At 44.2% G+C, this 25357-nt stretch overlaps 1 protein-coding gene and 1 long non-coding RNA gene across 2 annotated transcripts in view; one reads left to right on the top strand and one right to left on the bottom strand.

The window, feature by feature from the left end:
• The window catches only part of LOC146775849 (uncharacterized), a 344841-nt gene extending 325070 nt beyond the window's left edge, over positions 1-19771 (bottom strand). The window contains exons 1-2 of the long non-coding RNA XR_014972086.1: positions 19583-19771; positions 7819-8097 (exon numbers count right to left, since the gene is read on the bottom strand). This is a non-coding gene — a long non-coding RNA (uncharacterized LOC146775849). The remainder of the gene's footprint in view (positions 1-7818; positions 8098-19582) is intronic.
• Positions 1-25080, top strand: part of LOC146775848 (persulfide dioxygenase ETHE1, mitochondrial-like) — a 190767-nt gene extending 165687 nt beyond the window's left edge. The window contains exons 6-7 of the mRNA XM_085638002.1: positions 17378-17494; positions 24793-25080. Coding sequence (XP_085494128.1) covers positions 17378-17494; positions 24793-24842 — 167 coding nt within the window. The 3' untranslated portion in view covers positions 24843-25080. The remainder of the gene's footprint in view (positions 1-17377; positions 17495-24792) is intronic.
• The last annotated feature ends 277 nt before the right edge of the window (positions 25081-25357 follow it).

Raw genomic sequence — 25357 nt, 5'->3', positions numbered from 1 at the left:
CCTTGAAATTTGGCAGAGAGGTAGTCTACAGGTCAAGGAAGTGCCTTTTGTAGGTTTGGTGTAAATCTGTTCAGTAGATTCTGAGAAAATAGCCTTTAAATCAATATATATATCTGAGCCAGCTTACGGTGCGCTTACCGTGCGCTTACCGTACGCGTACGGTGACGTGCGCGAGCGCGATTCTTATTGGCTGTTAGATCTTAGTAAACATTCAAATCGGTCGAAACCAGGAAGCGGCGGCCGCCATTTTCTATCTCGCACTCTGAGGGGGTGGAAGAAAAACAAAGGCAAAAAACATATAAAGGGGCTGTTTAGACTGCTCCCAACCACCTAGCCTTGATGAAGGTGTCCTCAAAGAACCCCCAAGGGCAAAAATGCAATTTTAATTTTTTTCGACACATCGCCGATTACGCTTACCGTACGCATACGGTAAAAAAACTGCAACAAAAATTTTTTTTCCATATTCTCCACACCCCGTGTGCAAATGGTGCCCGGAGTGCACCATTTGTGCATGGCATATATATATACCGTTGCACAACAAAAAATCAAACATTACCTTTCACAACGAAGCGCATAATATGTCCTCCATGCGGGCACGGTGCGTACATGGCCCATCCAGTGGGTTGTGTGCCAAAACCATGCAAAATTTAGTCATTTCAAGCCCTCCATTGAGCCTCTCAAATGAAAAATGCAGCCTAATTATTCCTTGTTTGCCGTACTGTAACAAAGTCTTAAAAAGTTCAAGGCTTCCGGTCCCATATTTCCCTCTGATGGTGGTGCGTTTTCACGGCTGGGTTGCCGTACTACATGAAACAAAAAGGTTACCCTTCATTGAAGACGCACTCTCAAGGCAAAATGAACTCAGCAGAGTCTTTTATTGTGGGTAAGCTGCATTTCACAGCTGGGTTGCCGTACTACATGAAACAGTGCGTCTTCAATGAAGGGTAACCTTTTTGTTTCATATATATATATATATTTATATATATATAATATATATATATATTCACTTAAAAAACCATAGGTTTCACACATGTTATAGTTAGGTGGACATTTCACTCGTAAAAAACCAATGAAATTCCCCCGTTATAGTTAGTTGAGATAACTCTAACTCGCGCGCCCGCAATCCTCTGCTCATGACGTCACATATTACATCACTCATGACATGGTCAGTGGCATCACTCATGACATCACTGATGACATCATCCTTGTGATAGAGTGGCGGTCGCGCGAGTTATAGTTATCTCAACTAACTATAACGGGGGAATTTCATTGTTTTTTTACAAGTGAAATGTCCACCTAACTATAACATGTGTGAAACCTATGGTTTTTTAAGTGAATTTGCAAGGTTTTTTAAATACTAATTCCTAACTATAACGTGTGTGAAACCTATGGTTTTTTCAGTGAATTTGTACGGTTTTTTAAATGCTAAGTTATGTATTTATTATTATATTTTTTGATATATTTATTTTACAATAAACTACGTTTAAAAAATTTTTTACATTTTTTTAATGGTTTTTCACCGTGCGCGCACCCCGCGATTTTTAAAAAAGAAATTAAAATGTTTTTTTCTGCCTTCGGGGTCCTTCGGGGACCCCCTGACAAAGGCTAGGGGGTCAGGAACTCTCTACCCTGCCCCCTTTTCACGTTCGCCACCTTCCTTTTTCACTCTCGCACTCAAAACAAACAAAATGGCGACCGACACTTCCTGATTTCGACCGATTCGAACGTTGACTGACATGTAACCACCTATCAGAATTATGCTCGCGCACGTTAGGGTGCGCGCACGGTGCGCGCACTGTGCGCGGCTATAGATATTTATGTGCTTTATCTGCAATTTTCTCAGGAACTACTGAACAGATTGACTCCATATATGCAAAAGGCACATCCCTGACCTGAGGACTACCTCTTTGCCAAATTTCAAGTAATTCTGTTCAGCCGTACGGGCTGTACCTTCGACTAAAGGCCCTATGGGAAAATGCATGGGGAAAACGTGTTTTGGGACCCCCCTTTTTTCTCAGCCCCCGCTTGACGAATCCCCCCGAGACTTTCAGGGTAGGAGCTGAGCGGAGCGCCCCATTAGTTTTGAAAATTTCACGAGGATTCGTCAACCGGCGCCAAAGTTATTCAAAATAGAATTTTCAGATTTCCTATGGAAACATGGTCCTAACTATAACTATCTACTGGCGACCGCCAGTAGATAATTTATATATACATATATATATATATATATATATATATATATATATATATATATATATATATATATATATGAAGGTAAAATCGTCTGAGTTGCTGTCTCTGTAGAAAAGACGAGGAACGAACCCAAAATCAGTGCCAATCAAAGTTGATTTATTAGAATTACATCGAGCCTGTCCGACATGATGCGTTTCAGCCCCCACTTGGGCCTTGATCACATGACGCGTTGCAAAGGGAAATAGCAGCTTTTAAAGGTGAAGTACATCCGGGTGTGACCTTAGTGCAAAGCAAACATGGACAGCGAAGAGTTACTCAACTGAGAAACTCCTCACAAGTTTGTTCTCCTATTTACAATGCTGGTGAATGAAATATATTGCACAATATGGAACAAAATATATCTCGACTCATTTATACATCTATAAATATATAAATATATCAATAAATATACATATGTACAAAAATAAATATTTACATTGAAATAAATATTTCAGATATATAAAATCTCATAAAAACAGCAAAATCCATAAAATACCAATGGTGAAGAATTTAAACCACATGAGTCTGTAAATTAAGACTAAATTAGAAAATCTAATGTGCAAATATGCTAATTCGTAACAGTGTTGGCCACGAATGATGGCAGGAGTAAACATGTAAGCTGTCCTTCTGTTAGCTAAATCATGCCCAAGTGGGCTGATGCAGGCCTCATTGGCCGTAAGGTCACCTTATTATATAATCCCAAAATCCCCTACTTAAGCTCATAGGGTGTAATGGAACCAAAATAGACATAAATGTATGAAAAAAACACCCAGTGACAAACAAGACAAGGAGTATCCGCCCCGTCTTGTGGCAATTCCCTCATCGAGAGTAAAACAATTAATCCAACTAAAAAAACTATCCATGAGTTGTTACTGTCAAGATTGGAGTTCTTACAATTTTCCATTATTACTTATTTTCACATTTTTGTTATATATTTTTTATACATTATTTATTATTCTTTATTGTTTATTATTACTCTTTATTTCTGATGTTCCTGTTTTACCTACAGCAATAATAAGTTTAGTAGAATCCATGATTTCTACTCGATTACAAGCTGTGTCCCTTCTCATAATGGACTTCAAAAGAAGACTACATAAAGTTCCTGCTTGCTTCTGTTAATAGATGTAGGGAAAGATGGAAGGAACTCCTATAGTACATAAAATAAAAAAACTCTACCGTTCCTTACAGAGTTACCAAATGAGCCCACATGGTCTAACCTCCAAGGAATGGCTTCAGATAGAGAGAGCTATAAACAGGTAAAAAAGTCCTCACTTGAGTTGAGGCCTATCGGATTTTTTGTGTCCAGTTCTAAAATGTACCTAGTTTCAAGTAATCGAAGTTTAGCCTCCCGATTACCACCCCGTTTCATGGGTAATACTGTGTCGATGACATAATACTGGAGGAAACTGGGGTTGCCATTGTGCTTATGTTCAAAATGTCTAGCCACAGGGTAGGCCTGATCTTTATTAGAGATGGCCCTGATGTGCTGCAAGATTCTTTTATGGGCCGGCAGCTTAGTGCTGCTCACGTATCTAAGCCCACAGGGACATTCAAGCACATAAATTGCAAAATCAGTCTTGCACGTGAGTTGTTTATTTATCTCAATTGGTGTCGATTTAAATGGACTTAAAAAGTGAGTCTTGCTACAACCAAATTTGCACGCCTTACAACTAGGGCATTTCCTGAAGCCTTTCATTTTGGACATCCAGGTGGCAGTTGGAACAGAGTCAGGACTGTTGTTCTTTACTAACCCATCACTCATTGAAAATGCTTTTCTGAATGTTATGGCCGGTTTACTATTCATAGTACCACCTATAACTGGGTCGCCCTGAATCAAGTTCCAATTCCGATTGAAGATCTTTCTTAATTCTTGATGTTGTCTGCTAAATGAGAGAATCACTCTCGATTGGAAACCGGAAGTTATTTCCAATGACTTTTCTGGTCTGGCCTTAGGTGTTAGTGCTTCCGTTCTAGAAATGAGTTTAGTTTTCTGAATGGCATGGACCACTGTTTTTTATATATGTGATCAAGTCCCCCAGGAGGGATGAAACGCGTTATGGCTGCCTGGTTTGTTTTAGTCTTGTGAATAAACCGATATTGGAAAAGAATCCGTGGTCCGTGCTCCCTTCTGCTCAGCTGGTCAGACACAAGAGAGGAGAGTGCTTTGCTGATATAAATATATATATATATATATATATATATATATATATATATATATATATATATATATATATATATATATATATATATATTCCAACGATATCGTTACGATGCTTTCACAAAAACGATACAACAAACAAATGATGGACGGAATGCTGACAATGCATACATTCTCCCCCAGTCAAGAGATCTGGGTTAAATCCATCGTTCTTTTGCCCACTACACCACCCCAGTTTAGACATGGCCATATGCAAATCAGTCTTGACCCTGTGCCTCATGGGAACAGTCCAGCCCGAACTGCCAAGCCATGTCTTCCCTGGACCGGAATCAAGCATCCTAGGACCGGTTTCTGGCTATCAGCCGTCATCAGCCAGGATAGCTTGACTCCAGTGGCGTAGTGAGCACGGGTCCCACGTCTGGGAATACCCATCCCACTTAGGGCGAAAAGCGTTACAACAAACAAATGATGGACGGAATGCTGACAATGCATACATTCTCCCCCAGTCAAGAGATCTGGGTTAAATCCATCGTTCTTTTGCCCACTACACCACCCCAGTTTAGACATGGCCATATGCAAATCAGTCTTGACCCTGTGCCTCATGGGAACAGTCCAGCCCGAACTGCCAAGCCATGTCTTCCCTGGACCGGAATCAAGCATCCTAGGACCGGTTTCTGGCTATCAGCCGTCATCAGCCAGGATAGCTTGACTCCAGTGGCGTAGTGAGCACGGGTCCCACGTCTGGGAATACCCATCCCACTTAGGGCGAAAAGCGTTACAACAAACAAATGATGGACGGAATGCTGACAATGCATACATTCTCCCCCAGTCAAGAGATCTGGGTTAAATCCATCGTTCTTTTGCCCACTACACCACCCCAGTTTAGACATGGCCATATGCAAATCAGTCTTGACCCTGTGCCTCATGGGAACAGTCCAGCCCGAACTGCCATGCCACAAAAACGATGCCATGGCCACACAATTCGTCTCAGCGTGTTTTTATTTTCACGATTTTATGTCACTCTACGCGTTTCGGAGATCACCTCCTTGTTCATATATATATATATATATATATATATATATATATATATATATATATAGTGGCAGGGCAAGAGTACACCCAAACCTCTAGGAGCACGGGGGCTCCTCCTTCCCTGATTGGCTACTTGGGGACATGGTCGCCACTGAAATGTATTAATATGAATGCCAGGTTTTGAAGGTCACAAAAAGAAGAAAAAAGGTGGTAAAATGTTTTTGTTACAGTACAAATCCATTGTTGGTAATGTTATAACCATTTTAGGAATTCTGCGGGTGTTTTCAGGTAATTCTACCATGTGAAAAATGCTTACCCTCTGCTGTGATTTAAGAAACTATGTTTGAGAGAAAACTGTTTTATCTAATGCTTTTCTCATAAAGGTTATGGAAGGTGCTCCAAAAGCTAACATGAGAGCACATTTTCTATAAATTCAGACAAACGTTTTAGCCGTGTGAGAATAAAATCTGATATTATGAGTTAGGCATACTTGCAGTAGTAGCAGCCTGTCAGTTGATTCCCCTGTATTCTTATGCAGCTTCTACAATGTTCTAATGAACAACTGGAGTGCTAACATCCTGTATTTATGACAAATGTGTGGCACATCTAAAGCCATTTTATGGAATCAAAGCTGTAAAATCTATAGTATTTAATTTGTAAAAAAACAAAGGAGCGGGTTCTTTTTGTCATAGACATTATTGTTAGTGCTCTAGAAAGCTAAAATGAGGACATATTTGCTATCAGTTCTCAAATATCTTTCTCATCAATATCAGGAAAACATTCTGACATGCAAACTAAAACATGTACTTTTAACACCAGCAGCAGTCTATCAGGTAATCCCATGGTAATCAGCTGCAGCATCACCACACAGTTCTAATGAAGAACAAGAGCACTAACATTTTGTAATCAATACAAGAAGTGAGGCACTCTTGGATGTCATTTTGTTGGAACAGGAGCTGTTCAATTTAAAGCCTGTTGTGAAGTGCCGGTTAAAGTAAATGAGCATTGAGATGTTAATGCAGGCATGAAACAAGAGGGTTAAAATGTGGGGGAAGCTATGAGTTTTTAGTAATTTGAGGCACAGTGTATTTTTAAAGGTGCTAAAAAAAGTTAAAGAGAGAGACCTTTAAATAATTATAGCATCCCATTTCCCCATCTATTTACTCAGCCTACCCATCTTTTCACTCTCTTAACAGCCTCCTTAAAATTGGCACTACGACCACAACATATGTGAAAAAACCTTAGACATTCACTAAAAAACATTGGTTAAAGCAACTTTTTACTTTGGTGATGGGATGAGTCAAGAGATAACATTAAAAAAGCACCAAAATCGGTCAGTGCACTAACTATATCTGTGCCACCAACATGCACTGCTTATGACCTCACATAGTATGTCATAACATGTTAAATTGTATCACTGATGACAACATCCAAGCTACTGCTCCTCAAATTACTCTGTAAACCACATCATTTTAGAAATCAAATTAGGTAGTAAAGGGCCAACAAACATATACAGCATAAATTGGCTATATAAACATATACAAAATAGAAATAGTTTTGTATTGGAGGCAAATCTGATTTACTATGGTCAAAGTTATATGGTACCAGTAAATCTTCATGTGCGAACAAAGCTACATTTCAACAAAGTAGAGAGTAAGCACGACTAGTTTTTAGTTGCGGACTTAAATAACAAATAGATTGTGGCTTAAACCAAATTCAAGTTTCCAAGATTTATGTGAAAATGTAAAGTGCATCCTTACCTTACATTATTCATAAGTGGATTTCTGTGCACATGCTGATATTAAAGAGTTGTCATGTAGTGCTATCAACATTTTCTATGTAAACTGGTGATTTATAAGGTGCAGACATTTATTTGCAAGAGTACAGTGAAAATTCTCAGACATATTGTTATAGAATGTTTAATGTATTGGTGACTCACAAACAGTTCAAGTCGCTGTAGGATTGTAAGTGTTGTTTTAACGGTGTATGCCATTCAGCTCAATTCAGAAATATGTGTAAGGTATTTTTATAAACTACGGAAGGTTGTGCATAGGTCCTTGTTGTGTATACCTTATCAGTGGCTATTGCATAGATGTGAAGCTGTTGACTTAAAATTGTCAGGTGATGTATTTAGTAGATACATCTTAAGAGCATAATATTTATTAAATGTGGGTGATTTCACATATATGTTTCATGTCTTGTATACTGTAAATTGTTGCACCCATTGGCACTACAGAGCTGATAGAAAATTAGATGTAGGTGTAGCTCGCTGAATAGCTACCAGTATGATAATTGTATGGCAAACTGTCACATTCATTGGATGAGTTCATCAATAAGGTACTCAATGATGTCATTTAAAAAGTCATCAGTGATGCCATTATATCTCATGCACTCACCAGGATCCAACCGCGGAGACGACACTGTAGCTGATGCTGGATCTCCTATGCCTCCCGAGAACAATGCAGGTCAAGGAATCGAAAACATTGGTTCCCACTTTAGTTCCTGGGGAGGGGGGTTGAATGGGATGAATTAAGTATAGAGAGACTTGCTATGCTGGATCTGCTCAGCTGCTGTGCAACAGTGCGTAACAGGATTTGCAGCTCCTGACACCTTCTGTGTCAGCGAGGTAGATACGCCCTGGACCAGAACCTCTGGTTTTGCGATGATGCAATACACTGGAAATAACAAGAGGAGGCAGTTACCATCAGTACACTAACAGGCCTGTATATACTATGACGATGCATTAACTACAGTGACACACTTACAAGTTCCATCAGCAGCTCGGCACAAGAGCAGAATAATCAAAATCACAGATTGGGGTGTGGCACTCAAAGGAATAACATTAAAATACATATTGGAGTTACTTGCAACCTCAGTGATACACTTGGTGCAAAGGTTAGAGTTACTTACACTCCCAAGAATAGATCCGGTGCAAAGGTTGGAGTTACTTGCACTCCTAAGGATACACTCGGTGCAAAGGTTGGAGTTACTTGCACTCCTACTGATATGCTCAAAGCAAGGTTGGAATTACTTGCACTCCTAGGATGCACTCGGACCAAAGGTTGGATTTACTACGCACCTAAAGATACACTCGGTGCAAAGGTTGGAGTTACTTACACTCCCAAGGGTACACTTGGTGCACAGGTTGGAGTTTCTTGCACTCCTAATGATACTCTTTGTGCAAAGGTTGGAGTTTCTTGCACTCCTAATGATACTCTTCGTGCAAAGGTTGGAGTTACTTGCACTCCTAGTGATATACTCAGAGCAAGGTTGGAGTTACTTGCAGCCCTAGGATACACTCTGAGCAAAGGTTGGAGTTACTTGCACTCCCAAGGATACACTCAGAGCACAGAGTGGAGTAAAAGGTGCATGCATATATTAAAGACTCTGAAGTGTTTTCTCTTGGCGCTACTGTTCATCAAAGAAACACAAAGCTCAAGCCTTTAATCCTTGCACGATACAGTTTTAGGGCCAAGGTTGCAGGAAAGGTCCAGAGGATAAATACACAAGAAGCTCTGGAGTAAATCACAGAGAGGACATGAAGGAAAGGTCTATAGACTTTGAAGATGTGGATACTCTGTCCTGTTTGCTACTACAGGTGGTTTAGTGTGCACTAACCTGATATCTAGTACTTAGCCTAGTTCTTCCACTTGTCTGAAGATTTGAAGAAGATCTTTCATGCCGTGGTCTGACTGTCATATTGATGCATATTGGCAATATTCAATAAGAAACTTGACCAGCCTGTAGCTAATCATTTTAACCTTGTGGATCATCTGCTATCAGATGTGAAGATTTTCCCTGTGGAACATGTCTTAAAGGAAGAGCTACTGGACTCCAGAGAAAACATCTAGATGTACTGTTTAAAATCACTGCATCCAGATGGAATGAACATTACTGCCAATGCTACCTGATTACTGCATATCTCAAGAGCTCTCAGGACTGCATTGATTCCACATTTCAAATGGAATCTTCACTCGTGATGCTTTTTGAAAATTCAGCTGTATCATCTGTGTGGCCACTGAGCAAACCATCTTGTACTGCCTCAGTATGGCGGAATCTGAAACGTTGTAGTGGAAATATATTTTTGTTCTTTGGTAAATCCATCTGTTTGAGTCACTTCTTTCTTTAATATTTTATTTCTTTCTGGCTCGTTGTATCCTTTGGGATCCAGATTTTTGCACTGGGTGGTATATATATGTACACACCCACTAAATTGATGGAGTTATGAATGTTTGTTTATTCCTCTCAGCTGCAAAAGGTGGAGTCCCAGTTAATATCCTGAAAAAGTATTTGATAGACTATTGTATTTTGTTATTAGGTACCTTGCTAAAGATGATAGCTGTCCTCAAATTGATGTTTTATTTAATGATATCCTTTTTTATCTAGTTTCAATAAATTTCAGTTACTGAATAGCACAGTGACCAATTTGTTTTTGCAAAGTACTGAATAGGTTGTGGGTTTTAGCAAATTCAAATGTTGGTTTAAAAATGCATAATTTCTATTACATATATGTGGTATCCACATTTATAAAGTTGCATTATCAACACTGTATTTGTATAAACATCACTATCAAAAGGTCACACAAACTGGGTTTAGAATGATCCAGGATTTCTTTAGCAATGGGCTAAATGTCACTTGGTAATGTACAATTTCTAATCTGAATTAACTCCACGCTGGTGAGTAAAACCTCAAATTGTATCTATAATCAGAGGGGTTTCAGTTGGGAGTAAGGGTAGATCGACTCTGGATGACTAGTTTGGTTTGCAGTTAGACATAGTTCATTATATCATAGTATCCTGCGTTATGATTTCAAAAACATATACTATTATGGTAGCAGAGTATAATTGAGAGCTATGGTAGAACTGTGCGTATGTGTGATAGTTTTGACAGACTATATATATAATTTCCAATGAGCAATAAAGATATTTGAATAAGCTGGTACGCTCACCTTTAAGTTGATTCAAGTGGATTTAATTCAAGGCAAGCCAGTTATTTTGCCTAATTATATTATACTACATCACTGACAGCACTAACAAAAATTTCTAAAATGAATGGCTCCAGAGATGTTGAACTCATGATATAATTTTGGTAAGGATTAAGGGCTGCTATTTGTGTGATATCTTGGAAGATAATGCATATGCATAGACCTACTTTGGTGCTCAGTTATCAAAAGAGACTCTGGATCGTAGAACCCCAACTCTGACTATACATCTTACATATGTATCTTATAATCACCTATCTCTCATGGGCTAAAAGACAAAGGGGCATATGTAGAAGGAGTTAACGCCGCCGTAGAGTCCATTTTTGACGTTACGGTGATTTTTTAGATTTTTTATCGCCTTATTTACAAGTTGCCGCTAACCTCAGTTAGCGTCAGTTTTCTGTCAAAAACATGAATTTTTAAAATCTTCACTTCTGTTAGCGAGAGTTAATGAATATGAGATGCAAGGTAGGCAGCAACATTCCTTGCAGCGCTGCCCTGCGACAAATCTACAGGGCTGGAATGCGCACCATCAATACGATATGGCGCATTCCTGGGCCTCATTCATGAAAAGTGTCGCAATGCTGTGACAAAACAGCATTGCAACACTTTTTACTACGCCCCTCTTGCGACACCATGGATCCGCTGTATTTACTGTACGACGCTCCATGTCACAATTTTTTATTTTAAAAATAATGTATTTAGTATTTGTATGGCGCAACAAATCATCCCTAGGGGGATCTCTCGGCGCCCGGATAGCAGACAACATAGATGAACAGTGCTCATTAAAATAACCAGGTTTTAAGGCGTTTCTTAAATTGTGCCAAGTTGGTGCATGCCCGAATATCTTCTGGCAGACCATTTCAGTGTTTAGGGGCTAGGTGGGAGAAGGCCCCAACACCCATCTTAACTTTCCTGATTCTCCGGGGACAGACAAGCTTTTGACTGCTGGATCTCAGCTGGCGTACCGGAGTATACCATTCTAGTATTTTTGTTAAGTACACCAGGCCTAGACAATGGAGAGATTTAAATACCAGGCATAAGAGTTTGAAAACTGATCTTTTCATGATGGGGAGCCAGTGCAGTTCTCGTAGCAGAGGCAATGATGGGATTTGTGCAGGTTTGTTAAGGGCCAGGCGTGCTGCTGTGTTTTGGACGACTTGCAGCCCTGATAACAAAAATTCCCTAATCCCTACCAGTAAAGAATTCCCATAGTCTAGTCTACTGACTAGAAGCGACTGAACAAGAACCTTTCTGGCCGAGAGGGGAATCCAAGGGAAGATCTTGCTCAGCATGCGCATCATGCCGAAGCATTTACCTGAGAGCGTTTTGACATGCTCTTCCATAGAGAGTCTGTCGTCTATTATGATGCCCAGATTTTTCACCCATTTTTTAGGTGTAGGGGCTTCTCCCAATTCCACAGGCCACCACTCCGTGGTCCATTACTCCTCAGATTTCCCAAATAGCAAGATCTCTGTTTTATTGGAGTTCAGCTGTAGGAAGTTCTTGCTCATCCATGTGGCTATTTTTAACATGCAACTCTTGAATTTTTCTCTGGTCACGGCGGGGTCCTTCTCTATGGGGACTATCACCTGAGTGTCGTCCGCATAAGAGACTGTTTGGAACCCGCATGATCTAATGATAGTGGCCAGGGAAGACACATAGATATTGAACAGAGTGGGACTTAGGATAGAGCCCTGTGGTACCCCCTTATCTAGAATTGTTGTCTGGGACACAAATGTGTCCAACTGTATACATTGTGATCTATCGGACAGAAAACTTTGCATCCATTTTAGTGCTGATCCTCTGACACCAATCTCACACAGCTTGTCCAAAAGGATTCTGTGAGAGATGGTGTCAAAGGCTGCGACAAATCTAAAAGGACCAACATCGTCGGTGTTCCCTCATCCAACACCATTCTTATTGAGTCTGTCACCTCTGACAAAGCAGATTCCGTGCTGTGACAGGCACGGAAACCTGATTGTGAGGGGTCAAGCAAGTTATTCTGTTCCAAATAGCCCGAAAGTTGTTGATTAATCAGGGTTTCCAAGATTTTTGAACAAGCGAGATTGGTCTATAATTTTGAAGGTCTGCGGGATCTGCTAGTGCTTTCTTAAGCAGTGGTTTAATAAAGGCCTTCTTCCATTTCGAGAAAAACGAGGAAGTATCTAATGACACATTGCAGACTTCCATAATTGGATTGGACAAGGCCAGTGCCAGATCGGAGATAATGTGAGGGGGGGCTACATCTGACAGCGAGCCTGACGTGCTATGTGTTAACTGAGAAAGAACTTGCTCCACGGAAATGGTTGAAAAGGTTTCAAGTCTTGGGGAGAGAAAATCTGCCGGGGTGGGTAGTGTTGCCCCAGCCTCCTCTTCAAGATCAAAGGCGTTATAGATTTTGTCAATCTTCTGTTTAAAATGAGAAGCTAACTCATCACATAACCTCTGCGTGGGTGGAAGCGAGGGGTTAGTTGCTCTAGGATTGGTGAATTCTTTTAAGAATCTTGATGAGCTCTTTCGAGGAGTACTTTGCCTCGGTGATTCGTGTACCTAAATAAGATCTCCTGGCTATGTTACAATTCTTTAGGTACGTTCTGTCAAATGTTTTGTATACCAGTTTATCCTCCTCTAACTTTGATTTCCTCCATTTCTGCTCTCTGATTCTCCGGATGGCTTTTTCTGCCTTCAGGCTTTCTGAATACCAAGGGGCTGGGGCAGATATGTCTGTAATCCTGACATATCTGTTAGCGCTAAAGTTACGCATTGCTGCAGTTGTGTCACAAGCATGATGCAACTCCAGCAATGCATGGAGCCAGCCTATGCCTGTGGCACTGCGTCACCCATACGCCTGCCATGAGGCAGGCATAAGGTGCTGATGCAGTGGCATCCTTCAATTTTTGCAGTGAAATCTGATAGATTTCACAGCGCCACTCCTATGACGCTTTTTTGCATGGTAACGCCCACCCTGCATACATCATACCTGATGCAGGTATAATGTGGACAGGGCTTCACAAGGTCACGCATATTCCTAGATGCGTCACTTTGCAAATACAGCGCAACGTGGTGCAAGAATCACGCTGCAAGTACGTCAAGGAAATGACGCACTGGCGGGGTGAACCTGTCAGAAGGGGCTCATGAATAAGCCCCCCCTGTCTTTTCCCCCTATGCTGGCCCACAATGGCTGCCATATGCCAATGCAGGCACCCTTGTGCCATGATGCAAGGGAGTCTGTGTTGCGGAGTTGATTGATGTTGTGGCTCCATCACTTTTCGAGATGTCTGCAGGTGCGTCTGGACTAGTGGAGGGCGAGAGTGAACCAGTTGGCCTTCTTGTAGTGTTGTTTGCCTGGTCTTTTCTTGAGGGGTGCCAGTGTGTCTGCGCAGTTGGGGATTCAAAAGGGGAGGTTGCGCCCTGTGGTGTTGTTGTGTGTAAGCTTTGGCAGAGTGGTGGTGCTGAGGGAGTTGACGAGAAGTTTTTCGATGGCCTTGATCCAGCTGCAAGGGGGGAAGGGCGATGACGGCAGTGGTGTGTGGTGGGTATGGTGAAGACGTGATGTATACAATAATGGTCGGTCCAGGAGAGTCCGGTGCTGTGGCTGTAGTTGATGTTCCTGCTGGCGGAGAAGACATGCTCGAGCATGTGTCCGGCTATGTGGATTGGTGCAGTGACTAGCTGCTTGAGTCCGATGTTGGCAAGGTTCCCTAGGCATGGGGTGGTGTTCTGGTCACTGGAGTTGTCCAGGTTGAACTTGAGGTCTCTGAGTAGGATGTAGTCGGTGGATAGGAGAGTCTGGGGTGCAATGAGGTCTGCAATGCCATTGGTGAATGGGGTCCATGGCCCGGGGGGGCCTGTAGATAAGGGTGCCACAGAGGATGGTGTTGGGGTTGGTCTGGACCTGAATGTGGAGGTGTTCCATGGTCACTGTTGGGTTATTAGAGTGCGTGGTCAGTCAGAGTGTGCTTTTGTAGACGATGGCAATGCCTCCTCCTGACGATCGGGGTGGTCCTTGTGGGTGATTTAGTAGCCGTCATGGATGGCGATGTCTGATCCGGAGCAGAGGTTGGTCCAGGTTTCCGTGAAGAAGGCGATGTCTGAAGAAGTGGCGTTGAGGAGGTCCCAGATGTCTGTGGCATATTTGTGGAGGGACAGCACATTGAGGAGGATGGAGTTGAGCTGGTTGGGGGTGCTGTTGATCGGCTGGGCGGCAGGAGGCAGTGGTGTGCTGATGTGGCAGAGAGTGTGTTTGCAGTTTCGACAGGCGCAGGGTGCAAGGGTATTCTTTGGTGATGCTAGATGGCAGGCGGTGTGGCGTCCAGTTTTGAGGGGGAGGAAGGTGCTAGCGTCGTAGCGGTGGAGTGTCCGAGAGGCAGGGTCCCTAGTGCTGGGCACAGTACAGGGCCGGACGAACACAGACAGGCCTGCCTGTGGCTTCCCTTTGGCGCACCAGTGACATGCCCGCTGCGCATGGCCGCACAGCGTCCACCATTAAGCAGTGCTGCAGGGGGGCTGGACAGCTGTGAGGCGGAAAAAGCAGGGAAGGACACTGGAGGGGGGCGGGGAGGCGGGTGATTGCAGCAGCAACGAGGGAGAGGATAGGGAAAAAGGAACTGCAAGAAAGCACAGGAAAAACAAAGCTAAACACAGCAAAGATAAAAAATATAGAACAAGGTTGGAATGCAATGGAGGAGAGCAGCAAGATGAACAGGAAGAGGAGAGGGACAGGAAGGCAGTCAAGCTGCAGAGCAGTGACGCTCTACCACTGGACCACCAGGGAAGAGGTGCAGGCAGGAGCCTGTGGGTTGAGGAGGACTCGAACACCTGAACTTTGTGTCAGAGGAACCAGCAGCAGCAGATGGGGACAGCAGCAGCATCAACCAGACGGCGCAGCGCTGTGGAAAGAGGAAGTCCACTAAGGGTTAGTCCCCCGTACAACCAAAAGCAAACTAACAGGGGACAAGGAAAGGCAGCACCACCCGGTTGCCTCTTCCAATCTGACAGTGGTGACCAGATTCCGAGTTCCCCAGCGAGTAACAGCGGATCGTGCTGCATACCCAAGGGCCTGGGCCAGAACCAGCCCCCATGCCCCTGGCACCCACTGCCACCAATGGCCGTTCTCAGCGAATTGAGCAAGCTAGTGGAGTCCCCCGCCAGTCTTGTGCGGTGCACTCAGTGATGTAGGTCAGCCGCAGCGCAAGGATTGCTCAGGGCACGGTGTGCATCACCCACAGGTTCTAGGCCTGGGTTCGACTCGCCCCCGGCCTCCTCCGCTACGCCTCCCACTTTCTCCTCACCTGGACATTGACACCGGCGCTCAATGCACTGCACTCTCTCCAAATCTGTGACTCAGCCAGCAGGAGCCTCAGCCAGTTGGAATTTCACAAGCATGGGTACAGCAGTCGCTGCCAAGTCTGCTGGGGAACCTCCCGATGCAGGTGTGGCAACAGGGCCCCCTTAGGTGCAAAGTTACAGTGCTCCCGCCACACAAGTTTGGAACAGCTCAGGGGCCTCACCCTCTACAGCGTCCAAGCCAGCACAAAATCCTAAGGCCTGTGATGCAGAGAGGAAAGGCACACCATTGATAATCTCTTCCATGCACCCCGGGGTATTGGTGGATCATAGTATGCAATGCAGACCTCCCTTCGTTGGTGCACAGGAGCGCCTCTACCATTCACAGCTCCAAGGGGCATAAGGCTGTCTTCTCACACAGGTCAGCAATGTGTCTCTATGCAACATGCCAGATGTCACCACCAGGTAAGGGCGATCGCCACGCCTCAATGTCTACTGCCATGGCCCAGCGACTCCACAGCACCTCCGCATCCCACTCCGGGTCCGGGTCCGGGTCCCAGACACAGCCCCAGCAAGGTCTCAGGGCCCCAGGGACTGTCCACGCTTTCAAGGTTTTGGATGCCATTATGTTGCAAGGAGTGCGAAATGAAAAGTGATGCCTCTTTTCATTGATTTAGCCCTGAATTTCCTCTTCAATGGGACTCTGGCTGGTCATCCTGGTTGTTGGGGGGGCTTAGGGGTTGTTGATCTATGCTGCACTTAGCCCTGGCTACTCAATTCTACATTCCATTGGTTTTGTTCACTGTTTTTCATTGGAGGCGGACTTATAGGCTATTGTTGCCTCTAGAGGCAAAAAAAGCCATGTTGGGCTGCCTAACGTGAGTTTTTTTGCCGCTAATGGGCCTTTCATCAGATTTCGCCCGCTAACATCAGAATTTGTATCGCCTTCATGCTAGTGTTACCGGCAGTTTTCACCGCAGCTACCTGAATCTATCACCATATAGTGATGTATTGTAAATACATCGCTAACAGGGCGATAGTTTTTGGTGATAGGCCGCGTTGAGAAAACTGCCGCTAATTAGCGTTAGCGTTAGTTAGCCGCAGTTCTTGTACATATGCCCCAAAGTTTCCCATGAACCAATCATGTCACAAACCTCTGAGCACAGCCTTAAACTTTGAAAACCTAACCTGTGCTGCTTTGGATGACATAATTAATTTAGACATTGCACTGCAGTATATTAATTTGTGTGGTGAGATGCTTCATAAAATCTCTGAAGTGGAAATTTTAGTGTACCTCAATAATTTAGAAATAGGAAACCTCTAAAAGAGAGGCATGTTAGAGGGGTCAGAAGCATGGTCATAACATTGTTCATGGACACCATTTCTTTTCTAGAGCACATTATAAAGGCTGATGTTTTACACACGCACACATATATGTATGTATATATTTTTTTATTTGCTATGTAATGTAACATTTAATAGTTTAAAGATTTTGTTTGATTAAGTTGATCAGTTTAGACATTCTTTCAGCTATATTTAATTTACGAGTCTTTGTACAACGATGTAGGGCACAGCTGGCCTCCTAAGCCGTGACAGTCTTCTACCACTTTATGGCAAATTTGGACACTGATAGTTTCTCAAAGCTGTTTTATTAAATATGCAAAAATAACATCAATGTTTTTCAGGTCAAACTGTAACCACAGTATCTGAGGAGAAAAAGTTCAACCCAAGACTCACAAAGCCTTTGTCAGAGTTCTGCAAGATTATGAACAACCTCAACCTACCGAGACCGAAGCAGATCGGTAAGGATGTGCTAGTGATTATTTGACAGCAGGTGGGGTAAGCACATGAAACTCAAATCCAAAGTGGATGCTTTTTTTGTAATTCAGAATGCAGAAAGAAAGGAACCATATCTAACTAATTATTAGTTTTGCGATCATCCAAAAAGGAACAACTGGAGTAAAATGTGGTGATTTACAATAAAGCACTATAGTAATATATTAACCTAATAGGCTCAGTCTCTTTATGTCTAATGTAGACCAAAGTATTGTCTCATATTTCTTGATTTGGCTCTGCCATTTCTAATACATCCTTTCGTAATCCATAACTGATTTCACCCTGAACAATTATGTCATAATAGTGGGATAATGGGGGGGGGGCGCAAAATGGGAGCAAACTCGTGAGGGTCCGTCGGCGTCGGCTCTGTATCCTGTTTAATCACTGCCATCATCGCCTCATGCAGTCAACAGTACGCCCTGCTGCTGCCCCTCAGGACTGAAGTTGCTGGGGAGATGCAGCTTTTGTGCTCCGACTGCCATTCCTGCCATCGGGGGACGGCGCTGCCTGGTGCTACCTTGGAGGCCCTGCTGCGACAGGGGTCATGGGTGAGGCTGAGTCCACCTGGATTCGCTAGGACAGCGCACCCCCCTCTGGACCTGCCTGGACCCTGGCAGGCAGATTGTGAGAGCTAGAGATGCTGCGCATGCTGACCTAGGTGCTCATCGGCCCAGGGGAAGGGGGGTCATTCTGCCTACTGTGGCCCACCTCTGCTTTGGATGCCTCCTGGCCTTCAGGATCTGCAGAAGAGTGGCCACGTTCCCACAGAGCCCTTGGACTGGGGCCTGCTGCGCCGTGGGCCTGCCCGGATTGCTGAAGCTGCAGGAGCGGTAACCACAGTCCTCCCTTCGTCTAACTGGAGTGGTTGTTCGGTGAGCCCATTCACAGCTACATCAATGAAAATGAGGAGCGGATGGGTCTCGGGATCTTCCTGCGGTGCCTGGCGCCTGCCCTGCCCCATCTACCAGTCGAAGCGGTGCGTTTGCCACACCCTCTGGAGGCCCTAAGACCGCGATATTGCTCCCACCCAAAGGGGGTTGCCCTCTGTGCCTCCATTGGGGCCTTCGTCCTTTAGCCTGCTGCTTTCTCCTCCCTCAGCATTCAGGGCCTACCACCTGCCCTGCCCTGAATGCGCTCCCTGCTCCATACTTGTTTTTTGGGACTCTGCAGTTCTCCATGGCTGGCTCCACTCTGACCCTGATGCGGATAGCCCATAGATAGGCTGCCATATGTGCCTACCTCCCCTCCCTGTGCAGACTAGTGGGACTCCCCTCGGCGAAGTCCATTGCAGCCCTCTCTGTGAGGTTGGTACACGAGGGCCCCTAGTGTTCCTTGTTCCGTTCTCCCTGTTACAGTTAGCAACCCCTCTGCTTTGAATGCCTTGTCTGGAGACTGACTGAGTGCATAACCTCTCGCGCTGTACCTCACTCTGCGTTGCAGTGCTGTTTCCCTCGCTCATCAAGGCTCATCAACCTTCCGCAATGGCCGCACCAATCGCAAAGAACGCAGGCTGACTTTCGACCAAACGAAGCCCGCTAAGGGCACTGGCTCCCACTGTGACACAGATGAACCTGTGAACAACGAACCATACAATGTTGCTACTAGCAACATGACTGTCTGTTGCGGGGTAAATGAATGCTCGAGGCAGAGAGGTGAGTTACAGGGGTATTTTATTCAAGTACGCAGGCAAGTCCCGGAAATTATTCACAACAAAAGACAAAGAAGAGTGAATCCAATAGATGGCGTTCTGGTCTATTCGCAGGGAATTAGCTCGCCACTTCTGCTGGGTCGCGTTGCCTCTATGGTTTCTCCACCATGCGATATACGAGGAACATGAAAAGAAAAGAAAGCACAGCCTTAAATGTCAGGCTACTTCTCTTAGTGCAAGGAGGGGGAAGTGAAGGAGCCCCCGCGTGGCCGGACCGTGAGGGCAAAAACCAACACCAGGATCGGGGTTGTCCCGCCAGGTAAAGGCACGGATCCCGCCCGTCTTAGTGGCCACCCACAGGGAAGTCAGCCGCCCGTCGCCCTGACCCCCGAAGCCGATCACGCACCTGTTGTAGCCACGAACTTCCTGGTCCGCGGCTGGGCGCTGAGCGGGGAAAGCCTCCTGGCTCCTTGACGCTTGGTCCGGTGTCGGAAGCAGGTTCCGCGGCAGTCGACCGTCTCTCGTCCGATTCGGGCTCTCCCAGGGTCGTCTCGATGGCGGCGTCCTTGCGCTCCTCTCCCTGGTTGCGGCTCCACCCTTTTGAAGTGGCCGAATCCCGTCCCTCGTTGCTTCCAGGGGCGGGGTTTGACTGCAGGCCGGCTTTGCTGTTAAAGGGCCAGAAGCCCGGGATGTCGGATGTCCCTGGATCACTAACAGTAGCCTCCATGTCCGGAAGCTGAAAACAAGCAGAGGGCATTAAACAAGGTGAGTCCCCAAAGTGTCCCACGGGGTCGGGAAGGGGCGAATCCTGACACAGTCATTATGCCAAGGCTCAAAGTGGGCTTCCGTGCAATGGACGCACGGTTCGACAAACTTGCTGGTCATATAGACAGACTGGGGGAGTGCCTAGATCGCAGGGGGCGAGGATAGACCTTGGTAAGGAGCGAATATTGAGACTGGAGGGCAATAGTACTACTGTGTAGAAGCATCTGGAAAAGATGGAACGTGTCCTGAAGAAGGTGGCAATCAAGAATGAGGACCTGGAAGCTAGATCCTGAAGAAACAACATACCTACATCCGGCACTGCGGAGACGACCAACCTGGGGAGGCCAGACATATTCGTGGAGCAGCTCCTTACTGGCCTCTTTGACCGTTCTGGTTTCTCACATACCTTCACTGTGGAACGAGAGCATCGGTCCCTCAGCCCTCATCCTCCTGAGAGCACTCCACCTTGATTTCTCATCACATATTCCCTCAACTCCAAGGATACTGTGCTGCGTCTGGCCCGTGAGAGGAACCCACTCCACTATCAGGGTGCCATTATCTTACTCTGTCCTGATTTTGCTCTCATGGTACAGGAGGCCTGCCTTAAATTTAGCAATGTCGAGAACGTTCTTCAAAAGCAGGGCCTCCACAATGTGATGCTCTATCCAACTCACTTATGAGTGGAATACAATGGAAAAACACAAGTTTTCGATACCCCTCTTGGACATCTCTGCGTTCTCTAAATCGTTGCGTTCTATGACCACTTCTCCCAGGCGGTCTGCACTAGAACTCTCTGATTCCTTCATCTCTTCATGACTCCCCTCTCTGGATCATCCTGCTCCGAAATGACTGCTTTATTTGAGTTTGTTCACTGTCCCACCATTACCTTTTCACCAAGCCTTCAGTACTGACATCACCTGTGCATATTTCGTACTCTCTGTGCATGTCGTTCTTGCATAACTGCAATTGATTAACCTCCATTGTTGCATGATAATGTTTCATAATGGGCCGACACCTGCGGTGTTGTCGATGTGCCCTCATGGTGTATACTACATTCTTGTTATTGGGATTGTTTTGTTTTTTGGTTTGCACTTTTGGGATTCTCTGGATACCTTATGGTTTAGTGTGGATGGGGGTAGGGGTTCTAGGGTTTGATCTAAGTTTCTGGTTAATTGTTGAATTATACGTTTCTACTGCAGCACATCCTATGATGCCTACACTTTTATCCCCCATGTGTCGTCTCCCATTCCTCCCACGCTACTGGCATGCCTTCCACCCATGCTAGTAGAACACTTTACCTCACCTTCATTACCTGGAATATTCATGGAATCAATAAGCCTAGGAAAGGGAAACCGGTACTATCATATCCGAACAGACACAACGTCAAAATCACCTTATTGTAAGAGACCCATTTGCCCCCTACTGCGACTGCTCATATACTCAACCCTGGAAAGCGCATCAATATTTCTCCTGTTGCAGCTCGTACTCCTGGGGCACTTGCATTCTTATACATAAAAGCGTCCCTTTCATTCTCCAATCTAGTCATTTTGACCCAGCCAGTCGGTATGTACTACTTCAGGGCATTCTTGCAGACAAACAGGTACTATTGTTGAATATTTATGCTCCTAACGTGGATGACCCTGACTTTTTTCATGATCTCTTGGCAATCATGGGACATTTGGATACATGCTTTGTGATATTGGGCGGGGATCTCAACATGCTGCTGTGCACCCAAACTGACTCCACCAGTACACACCCCAGTGGTAAGCCCCGGGCACGGGACGTACTCAAACACATCGCGGACATCTATGTGCTCTATGACGCCTGGCACTCCCGCCATCCCCCCACCCATGGATTCACTTTCTATTCTGCCCCTTATTCTGTTTGGACCAGGCTGGACTATTGGTTCCTCACGGCTAATGTAGACTCCTGTATGTGGGAGATCACGGTATTACCCCGCACATTGTCTGGTCACAGCCCAGTCCTTCTCCAATTGCAGGACCCATATGGTTGCGGCTCGGAACACACTTGGAGAGTCCACAGTGAGTCCCTCTGACATCCGATGTTCTGCGGAGAGGTTCTTGCTGCCATAACCGAATACTTAAGAGTTGAATATGGGATCGGTTATGACACAGGCCATCCTCTGGGAAGCCTTCAAGGCCTTTATTTATGGATTATGCATCTCCGAACACACTGGAATATTATGTGACATTTGTGTTCAATTACATAGTGTCTAGTCCGTCCTACGGGACTTGGATGAGGCCTGCTGCTGCAGGCGGAGACCCGTGTTCAAGAATCTTCCTTGCTGACAGAGTTCCACGATCATGCTGACAGAATGATCGCATATATATGGGGAAACATGCCAGGACCCGCTGTTACGCGGAGGGAGAGCGACCGGGCCGCTCTCTTACCCGATTTTTGTGACCTAACCACTTACACAATTACATCATGGAGCTATGCTTGAAGTCTGGACAACGAATATTCAGTGGTGAGAGAGTTGTAGTAGAACTCCAACAGTACTATGAGTATCTATACTTCTCATTTGTACCTGATCTCCCATCTGAAATGTCTGCATCCCTTGAGGAGGTAGCGATGGTCTGCCTGACGGACAGCCAATGCCAATTTCTCACTGAGCCTATCACCATTAAAGAAATTGCAGTAGCTGGCGACATTCTTGATGGCACTAAGGCACCTGGATTGGATGGCCTAACTGGAAGGCTTTTATAAGACCATTTAGCAATTATTGGCTCCCACCTTCTGGCATTATATATCGAGTCCTTGGCCACCAGTGCCCTGTCCCCATCGCTACGTGAGGCCATCCTTGTTATCTTTCTGAAATCGGGAAAGGATCCATGCTTATGCTCCACCTCCTACCGTCCCCTTTCTCTCTTCTCACTAACATGGCGATATATTTCAGGGATAGTAGGCGATAGGAAAACTTCCGCTAACCTAGGCTGGCGATAGTTATTGCCATTCCTTGGTAATATCCCCCATGTATTTTTGTAGGAATTAAAACAAGCGTTATTACAAGGGTATTTCATATCGGTACAATTACATTTATATCTGTGACAAGCCGGCATTTCTCAACAGGCTGAGAATAGTTAGAAATATTAAGAAATTTAGGGCACTTTACGGCCAACAGTTCATGTAAATTTAATATTTTTTATACCTTTACAAAAAAACTGATCTTAACTCCACTACACACCACATACAAACACTACATAACACACATGGGTAAAAAACATTGTCAATTAAAACGCCAATAGCTGTAACACAATCAAATGCGAGACCTAGTGTATTTCTAATGCTGGTTATTATTTACTAAAGGGGCTCACAAAGACCTTCTTATGAACCAGAATCCTGCCCAATTCATTGCAGACACCATAGATGGAAGAATCTAGCGGACAGCTGTGAGCCAGAGCTTTGGCCCCGCCTTACAGAAAACATAAACCATTGGTGAAAGCCAATACAGACTTAAGAACAGACTACCACTCAGCAATTTTTGTGGACATATGGATTCCTGCTAGCCTCCGTGCCTTGCCATAAAATTAATTCAAACGTTACATTAAATTGTAGTGAGAATGGGGTGACATACACCTTGAACATAATGTATTCAAAGTAGAAGTGACTCACAAGACACATATAGTTCCGAAATACAGAGTCCACCAGTAGACTTTATAACATAGTTGGCAATCTGCATCCCAGGTAAAGCTAGGATCAGATTTGATTTTTGGCTCTAGCTAGGTGTATGAGCCAGACCTATAAACTTGTACTAGCTAGAAGGCAAATTGGCGCACGACTCACAGGCACTAAACTGATTTTCTGTCTCCGCCGAGCGGTGCCTGTGTCGTGTTTTTGGAAATTTATTAGAAAAAAAATGGCGAATGCCTCCGTCTGATGGGTAAAGGAAGTGAGAAAGCTATCTGTAGAAGAGTCATTATATTTAACTGACTGAAAAAGAAATGGGAAAAGATTAGTTAGTTACCAGCCATAATTGGTCTCATTCCTACTGTCAATTATGGTATTGACTATTGCAGTAACCTGGGTTCTTACAACCTCTTCTATCCAATTGCTATTGTAAACAAATAGCATAGAAATGGCTATCCTTACAAGTGTATTTCTAGGCCTTAACTGATTCATTGCATAGATAAAAGCATGATTTATATATTCTTGCCATTTAAAATTTCCACTTGCATCTATCACAATAGTCATTGCTCAACATAATAAAAGACCTCTGGCAGGGAAACTAAACAGGGGCAATTGACTCTTGTCTGTGATGATTCTTCAGCTCTGTGGTAGACCTCCCATCCAGTATCATTACTGAATGAATGCATAGAGCTATATTATTCAATAGCCTCATCCTGTGAAGTTGTGGTGCAGCCATATTTGCCACTTTAGTGGAGCGTATCCAAAGTGAGATTTTGCTGCCCTCATCTACTCATTATCGGGTTAGAATGTTTGCGTGTGGGGGCAGTTTGATAGTGCCCTGCACATCGGCCTGCGATCATCTTGCCCTGGAAATATTGATGGTTTAAATAAATATTAAAATAATTCATTCGGGTTGGATGACTTAAGACATTTATGCCTTAATATACTGAATCAATGTACCGCCATTTATGTTTGTTATTGGGCATTAGGACACCCAACAAAGAAGCGCTCAAGCCTTTATACAGTGGCTGCAAATAGAATGAATTGGCGGCACCTTCTGAAAAGTAATAAAGATATAATACTGAGTCCACATTTGTTCTTTACACTAACTACTCAAGTTAGGTATGCGCTACCAAAATAAAATAAAATGAGCACATAACATGAAACAAAACCTAATCAATGTCATTTTCTTGTCATTTTTAGATCGAGCTGTTCCAGCAAACCTCCTCTGTGGTGTCCAGGATTCATCTTAGGCTTCTAAGTGTCAAGACAATTCGATACACGTTACTTTTAATCGTTGGTGCTTTTTTGACTTCTAACTCCTACTAAACTTGTATTCATTTTTGTATTGTATTTGCCCAAGATGTGCTTCAAAGGTACTTTGTTAAAGTTTACATTTGTTTTTGTAGGAACGAAAACAAGTAGTTTCTTAAGAACTTCGAACAGAACTTACCAGTAAAAAACATGAATAAATGTGCAGTCCACACTGAATGAATTGTAGTTACTAGATGAAGGTTGGACTGGGTTTGTAGGATTACCATCAGAGATGAGTTGCACATCTCACAGGTCATGATTCATGTTTAATGTACTCTAAAAGGTCTCAGTAGCTTGGCCATAGTGATATTCACAAGCCCAGAGGCAGGCTGGGCTCTAATAATCCAATTTAAATGTAAATGTAAATTTGATACTTGTATAGCGCACTACTCACCCGCAAGGGTCTCAAGGCGCTTGTACGAATACCACGCTGGAACCCATCCTGGCTTTCCCT

Source organism: Triturus cristatus, chromosome 12 (genome assembly GCF_964204655.1).
Source record: "Triturus cristatus chromosome 12, aTriCri1.1, whole genome shotgun sequence".
In the NCBI taxonomy this organism is placed as follows: Eukaryota; Metazoa; Chordata; class Amphibia; order Caudata; family Salamandridae; genus Triturus; species Triturus cristatus.
This window is presented reverse-complemented; position numbering and strand designations above follow the sequence as displayed.